This window comes from Narcine bancroftii, chromosome 1 (assembly GCF_036971445.1).
Source record: "Narcine bancroftii isolate sNarBan1 chromosome 1, sNarBan1.hap1, whole genome shotgun sequence".
NCBI classification, from domain to species: domain Eukaryota; kingdom Metazoa; phylum Chordata; class Chondrichthyes; order Torpediniformes; family Narcinidae; genus Narcine; species Narcine bancroftii.
The window spans coordinates 316,470,707-316,484,128 of NC_091469.1; the positions used below are offsets into that span (position 1 = coordinate 316,470,707).

The 13,422-nt window shown below is 40.0% G+C and overlaps 1 protein-coding gene across 2 annotated transcripts in view; it reads left to right on the forward strand.

The window, feature by feature from the left end:
- Nucleotides 1–13,422, forward strand: part of LOC138747283 (ankyrin repeat and SAM domain-containing protein 6-like) — a 51,111-nt gene that overhangs the window by 34,064 nt on the left and 3,625 nt on the right. The window contains exons 11-12 of one of the 2 annotated variants that reach the window (XM_069906374.1): nucleotides 9,638–9,705; nucleotides 12,603–12,690. In XM_069906374.1, the coding sequence (XP_069762475.1) occupies nucleotides 9,638–9,658 (21 nt within the window). In that variant the 3' untranslated portion in view covers nucleotides 9,659–9,705; nucleotides 12,603–12,690. Of the gene's footprint in view, nucleotides 1–9,637; nucleotides 9,706–12,602; nucleotides 12,720–13,422 lie in introns of those variants that run through there. The other variant, XM_069906367.1, reaches the window with a different exon arrangement.

Sequence of the window (13,422 nt, forward strand, 5' to 3'; positions counted from 1 at the left end):
ATCCTGACATCGAATATTTTTATTTCAAGGATATTGTCATTACTTGTGGCAACTCTCTCAATGTTATGCTTCAACTGTATAAATAAACTGAAAATGCAAGAGTTTAAGTAATTAGCTTCAGTGGACGTGCCGCTAAAACTCAGGAATAGATAGAACGATTTCTTGCGATTAACTAAGGGCTGCATCGCATTTTCAAACCAGTTAACTGCTGCCTTGCTTGCAGCACCTTTACGGAGTGGCTCGATTTCGTTGCTACTGATTCTCTTGGCATTTTTGTGGCGCCACATCGATTGTGCGATCCGGATTCCAGATTAGCTCCCTGGTCACAGTCGCAATGGACTCCTTGTCAGATGATCTGACCTTATTGACTTTAGTAGAAAAAAACAAAGGCTGTTCACATTTCCTAGCAGATTATTGCAGCTAATAATTAAGTAATCATAACGCACCTCCTGGAATAATCAGTCTGCAAACTTGCCTCCGACTGCAATGAGCCTAAGTATTGGGAGGTATCATGCATTGGTTTTCTCTCTTGTTATGCTCCACATTATCCTGTCCTGTGCAAACAACTTTTCACCACTGAGTCTTCCAGATATCCAGAAACCAGCGAGACAATACAGCAATGAGACAAAATTTGAATGTTCGTCGCCGTAAAGAACCTCCCACAAAAACTTTCTGCAGCTGGCTCAATGCAGAATCAGTGGCCATCTTTGTTACCCATAATCCCCCATGCAGCTGGAACCACTGCATTTCCTGGTGCCGATACTGGTAGAGTCATTCCAGCTGTGTAGGGGATTATGGGTAACGAAGACTGCCATTGCTCCCGCATTGAGCCGTCACCACGAGCTGCGAGGGTGGCCCCGAAGCAGCTCAATTAGATGCTGGAGTGGCCCTCCGGTGAACTCCAGCTCTGCACCACTGCTGCCGTGTTGGGAGTTGCGGGGGGGGCAGCGATGGATGGCTATGAAATACAACACACCCATAGGTTAAGGTTAGTGATTTTAGCCAATTATCTCCTTTAATTTGGGTATTTAACACAGATTATCAGTGTGGTATCTTCTAGGCACTGCACAACGACAAAAACAACAATGTTTAAGGTCAGAATAGTATGTTGTAAATGGTGGAGGCCTTTTAAAATGTGGGGCCCGTAGCATATGCTACTTTGCTACCACATTAATCCGGCCCTGTTGAAAACAAATAGTCCTCTACCAGTGGTTAGCAATAATCAGATAGTTACTGGTACTGGCTTTTCTAGACACCACTTACATTATTTGGTCGCATAAAGTTTTTTGAAACCTTTACTATTTGTGCCAGCCTTCTCTTGGGAGTTGAGACTGATGTGCCTCTGATCCAGATCTGTGGGTTCTAAGGTGGCTAATGAGGCCATTTCCCATATGTTGCTTATCTAAAACATTGGCCTCGAGTGCCGCTCCCCATGATTGTGCTGAGGATCGATGACCTATCAGAATATGAAATGACTGAACTTCTGCTCCATATCCTGACGTGCAAGATCATTTCTCTTCTCCTCTGAAGCTGCTAATTTGTGGCACAGCCTCAACCCATCCTCATTAACTTCTTCAATGTTGTTGCAGCTGGTTATCCAAAAAGATGCTGCTGTAGATGTAGAAAGTTTGTTTACTGTGGTGGGACAAGATGGCTCAACTTCAAGATTGAAGGGTGCCACTTAGAATAGAGATGCCGAGAAACAGATTTTCCCAGAGGGTGGTAAATCTGGAAATTGATGCCACAGAGATGAAGTCATTGGGTATGTTTAAGGTAGAGATTGATAGGCTTTTGAATCACTGGGTATCAAATGTTATGGGGAAAAGGTTGGGGAGTGGGGTTGAGTAAGCGAATGGATCAGTTCCTGGTTGAAAGGTGGGGCAGACTTGATAGGCTAAATGGCCTATTTCTGCTCCCATGTTTTATGGTCCTTGTACACAATTGTATTTTACCCTTTATGTTCAATAACCTACATAGACTAGATATTTTAACACTTTTTTGAAAGAAAACATATTCTCAAATTCCTCCATGGTTTTTTTTTATCCAACCCCAAAGACAAATTGTATTATTAAGACATCTTCAACATTATGCAATTTCTCAGCGTACATCATAACAATTTCATCATGTGTAAGATTTGACATCCAATGAGTTGAAGAAGTTGATGATCTGATGACATAAAAGAATGTTCAGGACAATCCTCACTTTCCCTCTAATCTTTCTGCCAAATATTTTAAATATCTACCCTCTGATTCTTGTGCCCTGTGCCAAGATAAAAGATGGAGTTATTCTATCAAGGCAAAAATATTTAAAATGTCCTTAGCCTCAGGTGAGGTGCCGGAGGATTGGAGGGTAGCTCATGTTGTTCCGTTGTTTTAAAAAAAGGCTCCAGATGTAAACCAGGAAATTACAGGCCAGTGAGCCTGACGTCAGTAGTGGGTAAATTATTGAAGGGTGTTCTGAGAGATCGGATGTACAATTATTTGGACAGCCATGGGCTGATTAAGGATAGTCAAAGTGGCTTTGTGGGTGGTAGGCCGTGTTTAACAAATTTTGTAGTTTTTCGAGGAGGTGACCAAGAAAGTAGATGAAGAAAAGCCTGTGGATGTTATCTACATGGACTTTAGTAAGGCCTTTGATAAGGTCCCACATGGGAGGTTAGTTCAAAAGCTTCAGACACTAAGTATCCAGGCAGAGATGTAAAGTGGATTTGAAATTGGCTGAATGGGAGATGACAGAGAGTGGTAGTGGATGATGGCTTCTCAGACTGGAGGCCTATGATTAGTGGTGCCTCAGGGATCAATGCTGGGACCATTGTTGTTTATATCAATGATCTGAATGATAATGTGGGAAATTGGATCAGCAAGTTTGCTGATGACACTAAGATTGGAGGTGTTGTGGACAGTGAGGAAGGGTTTCAAAGCTTGCAGAGGGATCTAGACCAACTGGAAAAATGGGCTAGAAAATGAAAGATGAAATTTAATGCAGACAAGTGCGAGGTGATGCATTTTGTAAGGACAAACCAAGGTAGGGCATACACGGTAAATGAGGAATGCAGAGGAACAAAGGGATCTTGGAATATAGATACATAATTCCCTGAAAGTGGTGTCACAGGTAGACTTTCATAAATCCAAAACTTGAGTATAGGAGTTGGATGTTATGGTGAGGTCATATAAGACATTGGTGAGGCTAAATTTGGAGTATTATTTGTAGTTCTGGTTGCCAAACTTCAGGAAGGATATCAGTAAGACTGAAAGAGTGCAGAGAAGATCTACTAGGATTTTGCCAAGTCTTTAGGAGTTGAGTTTCAGAGAAAGATTAAACAGGTTAGGACTTTATTCCTTAGAGCTAGAAGAATGAGGGGAAATTTGATAGAGGTATTTAAAATTATGAGGGGTATAGGCAGAGTAAATGTGAGGAGGTTCTTTCCACTTAGATTAGGAGAGGACGTGGCTTTAGGGAAAAAGGTTTAGGGGGATCATTAGGGGGAGCCTTCACATGGTGTGGAATGAGCTGCCATCTGATGTGGTAAATGCGGGCTCACTCTTAAGTTTTAAAAATTAATTGGATAGATACATGGATGGGAGAGGTCTGGAGGATTATGGAATGGATGCAGGTCAGTGGGGCTAGCGGAATGATGTTTTGGCACAGATTAGAAGGGCTGAATGTTTCTGTGCTGTTGTGTTCTATGGCTCTTTTATAATTTTATGTACCTCACTTAAGTCTTGCCTCAGCCTCCTCTGCTCTAAAGGTTTGAGCTACGAAAAGCTATCTCCTGGGCGAAGTGGAGATTCAGCATGAAAATGGAAAGAAAAAGGGATACCCGACAGCTGTGGCAGGGCCTAAATGACATAACCTGATGTAAAACCAATCCAGTGAAGGAATAGATGCCAAAGCCTCAATACTTTCTATGCCCGATTTGATGACGGTAACAGTGAAGAACCATCTCTCGGCATCCCCAAACCCCTTTATGATCCTATCCTGTCTGTATCTGAGGATGACGTGCATGCTGTCTTCAGGAGAGTAAATCCGAGGAAAAGATTCGGTCCTTGTAGTGTCCCCGGATGAGTATTAAAAATCTGTGGTGACAAACTTACCAATGTATTCATGGCAGTGCTTCGTACCCACCTATTTCAAACAGGCATCAATCATACTGGTGCCCAAGAAGAGCGTAGTAGTAACCTGCCTCAATGACTATCAACCCGTAGCACTTGCATCAAGAATGATGAAGTCTCATGATAAGGCTGCTGTTGAAGCACATCAGCTCCTGTCTGGGCAGTGACAGGAATATGTTCCAGTTCACCTACCGTAGCAACAGGTTTACGGCGGATGCCATCTCCTAGCTACACATAGCCATGGAAATCCTGGACAGCAAAGATGCATTCATCAGGATGCTCTTTATTGACTACAGATTGACATTTAACGCCATTAACTCCTGAGAACTGATCAGCCAACTCCAAGACCTAGGACTCAATACCCCATTGTGTAATTGGATCCTGGATTTCCTCACCTCCTGACCATAATCATTGAGGATTGGTAAGAACTTCTCCTCCACAATCTCCATCAGTACTGGAGCACCACAGGGCTGCGTTCTTAGCCCCCTGCTCCACTCACTTTACATCTATGATAGTGTGACTCATTACGACAATAACAGCATCTACAAATTGGCTGACGATACCACAGTAATGGGTTGTATAAAGGAAGGGGATGAGTCAGCAAACAGGAGGGAGTGTGAAAACTTGGCTGAATGGTGCACCAACAACAACCTTGCACTCAATGTCACCAAAACTATGGAGCTGATTGTTGACTTCAGGAAGGGAAAGTCATATATACAATCCAGTGATCTTTGGGGGATCAGATATGGAGAGAGTGAGTAAATTTAAGTTCTTGGAAGTCACTACCTTGGAGGATCTTTCCTGGACCCAATACCCTCATATCATTGTGAAGAAAGCATGTCAGTGCCTCTATTTCCTCAGGAGTTTGTGGAGATTTGGTATGGCATCAGAAATCATTGCAGATTTCTACAAATGTATGGTGGAAAGTGTGCTGACCGGCTGTATCATAGTTTGGTATGAGGGCACCAATACCCTGAGCGAAAAGTCTTCCAAAATGTAGTGGGGCACAGCCTAGGACATCACATGCAAAACCCTCCCCACTATTGAGAACATCTACAGGGAATGCTGCTGTCAGAGAGCAGCAGTGGTCATCAAGACCCACACCACCCAGCACCTGCTTTGTTCTCACTGCTGCCATCAGGAAAGAGATGTAGGTGCCACAAGACTCGCCCCAGGAGCAGCTGCTACCCCTCCACCATCAGACTCCTCATCGACAAACTCACTCAGGGACCCATTCAAGGACTTTTACTTATGCATTTTGATTTTTAAAATTCTCTCTGTATTGCACAGTTGGTTTGTTTACATTTGTTATCAGTTTAAAGTTCTTTGTTTATATGTGCACGTTGTGTACAGGTTTTTATTTGCACTACCAGCAAGTGGTGATTCTGCCACACCTGCAGGAAAAGGAATCTCAGGGTTGCATGTTGTACTCTGGCAAAATCTGAAATCTAATATCTAAAGAAAACAACACTAACTAGAATTTCCTCATACCTACAGTTCTGCCATATGAATATGCCCTCATTCCATTGCAGTCACATTTTCCTGTAAAATGGTGACAAAACTTAAAAATGCTCAAGCTGTAGCCTATCTATTTCAAGCCTAATATTACATTTAAAAAAAAAAATTAATTCCTTGACTAATAAAAAGAAACATTCCCTATACCTTATTTATTTATTTACAAGTCCTGCTGACTTGGGCAATCTGCAAGGTTTCTCCCTGCTGCTCAATATCCTTCCATTTAGCCTTTTTAAATCTCCCCCTGGCCCCAATCCGGATCTTGATCTTTCTGGGATTAAGTTACAGGTTTTGTCCTTTGGTTTTTGGGTGACAGTTCGAATAAGCAGCATGTGGATTAAAAATCCTTGGGGAACTTTGGAGATCATTTTTGGCTTGGAGAGTAAAGAAACTATTGCAAATGGTTTTCCTGGGGTTGGGTCCATTCCTATCTATCAAATCTCAAAACATTCACAGCCAGATGATGACTGGTGATGATGTAAAAAGAACAGCATTGAATTGTTTTCTTGTCAAGTGTACTGACAGAGTAAAAGGTTTTGTTTTGTGAGCTGTCCAGGCATTTCAACATGTACAGCAAGGAGTGTAATAATAAATAAAACAGCAGTGTAAATGTAATGTTACAATAAGTCAAATAATGCAGGGTTTAGGGAAAAGTATATTTATAAAAGACACTGCAAGGCTGTCATCTTTTGCCAGTATGAGATCCATTCAGGAGTCTAATAACGGTAGAAACAAAGCTGTCCTTGAATCTGGAGGTTTGTGTTCTTGAGCACCTTTAATCTTCTGCTTGACGGAATGGAGAAGAGATGGGATGATAATGTTTCAGCAGATCTTGAGAGATGGTGGGAGGTATAATCAGAGTTGATGGAAGATCTGTTGGTTTCATGATGGCCTCAATCACCTTTTGCACTTTCATAAATTTGTTCCAGTCTTGGGCAGAGCACTTCTCGTAATGCCTGTAGCTGCAGCTGGGTCAGGAAGGCATGAGAAAAAAATGTGTTTTGCTTAGTCACAAAAGATTAAAAGGTAATCTGCAGTGGTGAAAATTTGATGGGAGATATTCAAGCAAGGAAATTTATCTTGGGACTGGGGAGTCCGCCCAAGATCTACCCACCATCCTGAACACGATGGAAACTTTATGCAGTTGTTTTATGAGTGTGGAATCAGCAACGAGAAATATCGGAGAAGGTCACGGAAATCAAAGAAGTTGTGGAAGACTTAAATGAATGAATGACTTATTCAGAGGATGAACTGGACAAAGTAAAAGACAGGCTGAAGTCACTGGAAGAAAAGCAAAAATATGGGACACAGAAAAGAAAGGGCTGATGGACCATATAGAAAACTTCAGCAGATTTAACAACATAAGAATCATTGGATCAAGTGAAGGAATTAAGGGAAAAGACGCCGTGAGTTTCTTTGAAACATGGATCCTACAAATGCCGAGACAAAATTAGTTAAATGCAAAGGTGCAAATTGAAAGGGCTTACCAAACCCTCGGACCCAGAAAAAATGGCAAACAGTCACCACCACCAGTCCTGATAAGACTTTTAATTTACTGGGAGAGAGATGTGATCTTGGGAGCAGATAAGGAATATTCAAAAAATAATAATGGTGGATGATGCAAAAGTAATGTTTTTCCAGGTGTTCAGCCTTGCCTTGGTCAAATAAAGAAAATAATTTGATGAGGTAGAGACAACTGTGATCTAAAAACTTTAAATATTCAATGATTTACCCAGCAATGCTGAGGGTGGATGTCTCAGAAGGTAATCGATGAATTTCAAAGAAGTGGAAGAATTTTTAAGAAAGTTATGAAAAGATTAAAGTCGTCAGCTGAAAGGACTGAAAAGACCATTTCAAAACAGGGCGTATCTTTATTTACACTAATAGTACTGAGCCGTCCTGTTTTCACTGTTAAAAGGAAAAAAAAACATTGGTTTATATGGAGACCTCTGAAAATACAAAGGTGGTAAGGAAAGTAGCAAGGTGGGAACTCCAACTGGGGGTTGGTGGTGGGGGGGGGGGTGGGGGGGGGAGAGATGGCACTGGGAGAGGAGCGATTTTAAAAGTTGGTGCCAAAGGGAGGGTTTTTCTTCTTTGGAAGAACCCGTGGGCTTTTTTCGTGGACTTTATTTACGGGCTTCCGAGTACTATTGTCAATGTCAGACCTAGTGATGTGTGTTCCTTAAAGGGGAAATGTATGTGTTGAAAATGCCTTTTAATAGAAAAATGTGATGACAGTATTTAGAAAATTGGGAAGATACTATTATATATTTGTGTGAGAATTGGTATGGATAAAACAAAGTTTATTAGTCTTATTATTAGTGGGATAAATGGGAAAGTGAAGAGGAAGAGGGTCTTGGCACACTTAAAGAAATTAAAAGTGGATATAATCTTTTTGCAGGAAACCCATCTTACCAAATTGGAACATGATAAATTAAAAAGAGGATGGGTGGGACAAATAATATTGTCTTCCTTTGGTTCAAAGGCAAGAGGGGTGGTGATTCACTGGTGATTCTATTTAATAAAAATACACCATTGTTAATAGAAGCTACCTCGATTGAGCAAGCTGTGTAATGGCACACTGTAAAATTTATGGGGAAGCATGGATATTTTATGAATATTTTGGCCCCAAATCATGACGATGTAGCCTTTATGAAGGATATCTTAAAAACAGCAGAGGGAAAACAAAATATATTAGTTGGAGGAGACTTTAATTTCTGCTTGGACTCATTTCTAGATAAATTGGCAAGAACAATAACGAGGGCAAAATCAGTGGACAAATTGACCAAATATCAGATCTCATTTATAAAAATAGCACTGGCGGTAGTGAAAAAATGTATCGTGATCACTGGGACGTCCGACTCCCCTCTACTTATAACACGATGGACTGTGAAAATGAACAGCTGGTATACTCATGGGGAAAAAATCACAAAGAATAAATATGACACTTTCGTAAAGATCTGGCAGTCATACCTGGACCACATAGAGGCCCAGATACAGTAATAAAAAGGAACAAAAAAGGGTATAAAAGTAACTATTATATATAAATAAAAATGTAATTTCCCCAACTGTACTCTATATACTTTAAATACATCTAAGCTCTGACAGTGAACAGATTTGTATATATGGAAGAAGAGGGAGGGAGGGACTGTTTTATTTTTGCTTGTTGTGTATGTGAGAAAAAGTTTAATATATTGTATTTTTAAAATGTTAGTATGTATATTTTTTGGGAAAAAACAAATAAAATATAAAAAAAATTATGGAATTTTATTAACAGCATGCTGAATAAAAAAAAAAATCTGAAAAAGACAAGGTCGGGCAGCATTTGTGGAAAGGGAAACTGCTAATGTTTCAGGTCTGTGACTCTGTCAGAACCAAGGTATTTTGGAAAAGACATGCAAATTGGTAATTTGCATGGTGAAGTATTCTTTTGAAAGGTTTCAGTTTTGTGGGGATTTGGGAGGGTAGTTTGGTGAACCAGTGGATACTGGATCTAAAAATCCCCAACCACTTTCAGTCACTTGCCCTGATATTTATTCTGGCTCACTGTCAAATTTGGGTCCTTGCTCCTTTGTACCTGGGGCCCTTTCCAGCATTACGGTTTCTCTTTAATTGCTAATTATTGAGGTTTGCAATTAGGCAAATAGATGTGTGTAAAAAGAGCAGGTTTCCCTTTTTTTAATGTCTTGCTCTGCTCCTGCATGTGAACAACCAGAGTGCATGAAAATTGCAATTCTTGATCTTTGCAAGGTATGCTCTCTGTAAGGGGGAGGGGAGAGAGATTATAAATATCAATGATTGATTGTAATTTCTTTGAAGGATGAAATTTGAATATGCTTTATGAGAATCTATGCAGTAGTTTTAATGTTGCTTTCTAATGTTTTACTATGCCATGACTAAACACCCATCAAAAATGTTTGATGAAATCACATTAGAGCCTCTACATCATTTATGTAAAGAAGCAGAGATTGTGGTTAACTCGTACCTGTACCATTTAATTTTCTCCCTAGATGAATTATCCAGCATTTTAAAAAAGCTGTCACTTGAAAAATATCAACCCATATTTGAAGAACAAGAGGTAATACCATTATTCCATACCTTTCAAAATGTTCATTTCTGTATATAATTTTTAATTTTAGCTGACCCCCGCATTTATGAGGAAGGGGGTGGAGGTTGCATTTCAAGGTAGTGCTTGGAATTGAGATTAAATGAAAGGAATGCAAAACCACGTGATCTGTGTATGCAGCAAGAATTGCAAATCGGGAAAAAAAATGGAGTGACTTGTGTAGATTTTCTTTTACATAAATTCCGTGAGAACATATTCTAATCTAGATCACAAATTATTTGTGAATTCTGAGAGAATTTCTATTATTTAAATGGATATAGCTGTCTCCTTTTATTCTGTAAAAATGTAATTCCCAGCTCCATTAACATGATTGAATTATTTTCCTGAACATTTTTTTGTTCTGCCATCTCACCCTTCCATAATCTTCTGGAGGTTTATTGGAAAATTGCTTCAGTTTCCAGGATAAAACTGGCTCTTCTATCCCGTCTCGCACAAATTAACGTGGTTCATTTCTATTTCTTGTCCAGTTGTGTAATTTGGTGGATCCTTGATGACATGAAAAAAACATACCATATACCTTCCTGTAAATATCTCTGAAGGATGGATTTTCAAAGCATCCCCAAACTTAGTTTACCACCTAACTTGAGGTGATATTGATGACATGATCTGTTGTTGGTTTATTTACCTGATGGTATTTATTTTGAGTTCCCAGTTATTGCATGCGTGGATCTAAATGATGTGCATGAGTTTTGAGAATAGCAGAGAAATTCACTCTCCTGGGCTGACATTTATACTTCAACCTGCATTCTAATACAAGTTCACTTTGTTGGACTTTAAGAGTAATAAATAGCTGCATTATTGATTTTAAATATGTGACAATTTCAAAATTATATCCATGGGTCTATGTATTGTTGAGAGGTCATGAAGAAATTAGTGGCAGGACCAGGTACCTCAAAATAAGAGATCTGCAGAACAACAGACCACCATTAATGGTTGGCAGACTGTTCTTTTTGAATCTGTAACAAATCCTAGTATCTAGTGTTACGAGCCCAAAGGACCCCAAATCCCAGCAGCAATAGACATTCACCAAGACAAGTAGTTACTTAAACAAAAGTTGTTTTTAATTATCTTTAAACATGAAAACAGAATCTTACTTTCACTTATCTCTATACTTAACTAACCCAAATTAACCCCCTTCTAATTCTAAGTAATGTGTGTTTAAATTTAAGAAAAGTTATTTGGTTCACAGTTTAATCTCCTTCTTCCAAGTTCTCTGGATGCAGACAATTCTTTTACTGTGCACAGAATTTTCATGTATAAAGTTCACCAGGCTTTGGTGCTCAAACGGTAAATGTTTACCACTCAGGAAGGTTCTCGTAGGGTTTGCAGAGAGAGATTTGTTGTTCCAGGATTTCCACAACTGAGATACCAACATTAGTCACCTCAATGCCTTGCTGATGAAACTTGCCCCATTAGGGTTCTCCAGATGATAACTTATTTCTTTCAGGCTACCGCAGAGTTCCTGTCTGTTCCACTTATTCCAAGAGAAACATCAGACAGATAGCACTTCCAGCCATCCACCGCTCTGCAGCTTTTCATCAGTTTCAATAAGCTTCCTGGCTTGGACTGTTCAGCTACTTTCAGTGTCACACACACACACACTAGCTGAGAGAGCTTATTGAGATCTCTCTCTCGCGCTCTCGCTCGCTCACCTCACCCCCACCAACCCCCCCACCCCCACAAACTGCCAGGATGCCCATGTGACTCCTGACTTGCGAAAACCCCCACTTTCTTCAGCAAACAACAGGAGTTCTCCTCTCTTGGTCAAGCTGTTGTCTTAGGTTTCAAAAAGCCAGGACTGACCTTTCTGTGAGCACTTTGCAGAAAGCTCAGAAGCCTTGTAGTTATCTAACCATCCAGCCTGTCTCCAATTCCAATCAATTGTCTATTCATTTCATGCTGTCATTTCAATTAACACCTGCTTATGAAATGTGCATAAAAGTCTCCAAAGATCCTGCAACGTTACTGAATATGAATTCTTCATTCTTTCAAATAAGATCTGTTTTTAAAATGTATGTAACCCATTCATCTTACCAAATTCTCCCAATATTTATCCATTATACTAGTTTTTGTTTCTCTGCCAGCATTCTGGTTTTGACTAGATTGCTTGGTTTTGCACTTGGAAATTAAATTTAATCATGATAGATTATTATCTTGTGTATATCAAACAATGTTCATCTGCATGAAAATTTGTTCTTACTGTAGTTGAACAGGAAAAAAACACTTGAAAAATACTATAGTAGTTTACTTAATTAAAGTAAAAAAAATGTAAATTAAAATGTAATACTCAGTTGTCCTAGTGGAAAAAAAATGGACTTAGAAATAGTGCAGGCAATCCTTTTTCTGTGGGAGCAGTCCCTGATTAGTGCATCAAGGGTAGATTCAAGTGCTTTTCTAGGTGTTGGAAAGAAACTACTTTTGACCCTAGCGGTGCTGGTCTTCGGGCTTCTGTGCCTTCTGCTGGAAGGTCGTGGCGAGATGTGACCAGGGTGTTGGGGGTGCTTTATGGTTTTGGTGGCCTGAGGCAGCAGCTCACAACTTCCATTCTTCCAATAATTTGTTACCTTTTGATTATCCCTCCACCCCCCTCCTTCCACCACCCTATACCTCTCTGTCCACCATTCCCAGCTTTTGCCTAAAACCTTGTGGTCAGTAAATACATTCTCCATTAAAACCTGGTCTAGCTTCATTAAGTGCATTTGTTTTGCAAGGTGTAGCATTTCTTTGTAATGCTGCTTAATAGCAGAGCCCCTTAAAAGAAATATTGTCTTAAAGACATCCATTTTCCAAGAGAACAATGTGTGGAATAAATGTTTCTTCAAGACATGAGCTCTGTCTTGTTTTCCTAGGTGGATATGGAAGCATTCCTTACACTAACTGATGGTGATTTAAAAGAGCTGGGTGTAAAGACTGATGGTTCAAGGCAACAGATCTTGGCGGCAATCTCAGAGCTAAATGCTGGAAAGGTATAACTTCACTGCAGCAAGTGGGATAAATGAGACAGCTCTTTACCGAACAACAGGTCAACTTTTTTCTTTGTTTATTGGGGCTGTTCATATTTTGTTCATTATTCTGCCAAAATATGAAGAAAAAATACTTTTAAATTAATGCTAAATTTCAGATGGTTTTGATTTTTGTTTCGCTGGCTAGCCAGAAAACATGATTGACTTTGCCTGTGGCTTGCCAGTATGTGAAACCAGCCTTTATAGTATGCACCCCACTGTCCTTGGATGAATTTTCCATATACTGTATAATTGTAGAAAATTGACCAATCTTGCCCAGTTATGGAGTGGCTGCACAAAGGAACAACTTTGGGATCAGTTTGCCTCTTAAGTTTTGTAGTAGTGGTGGTGGTAACCTGACTAAGGAGCGCACCATGTCATAAACAGCCCATCACCTGCTCCATCCATGGCTTTATTGGCGGCATGGTTGGGGTTGTGGTTAGTGCAACGCCTTTACAGCGCCAGTGATCGGGTCCGGGGTTTGAATCCTGCACTGTCTGTAAGGAGTTTGTATGTTCTCACCGTGTCTGTGGGTTTTCCCTGTGGGCTCCAGTTTCCTCCCACCTTTCAAAAACATACCAAGGGTTGTAGGTTAATTGGGGAGCACGGACTCGTGGGCCAATATGGCCTATAACTAAATTTTTTAAAAATTAGATTTTAAATTAAA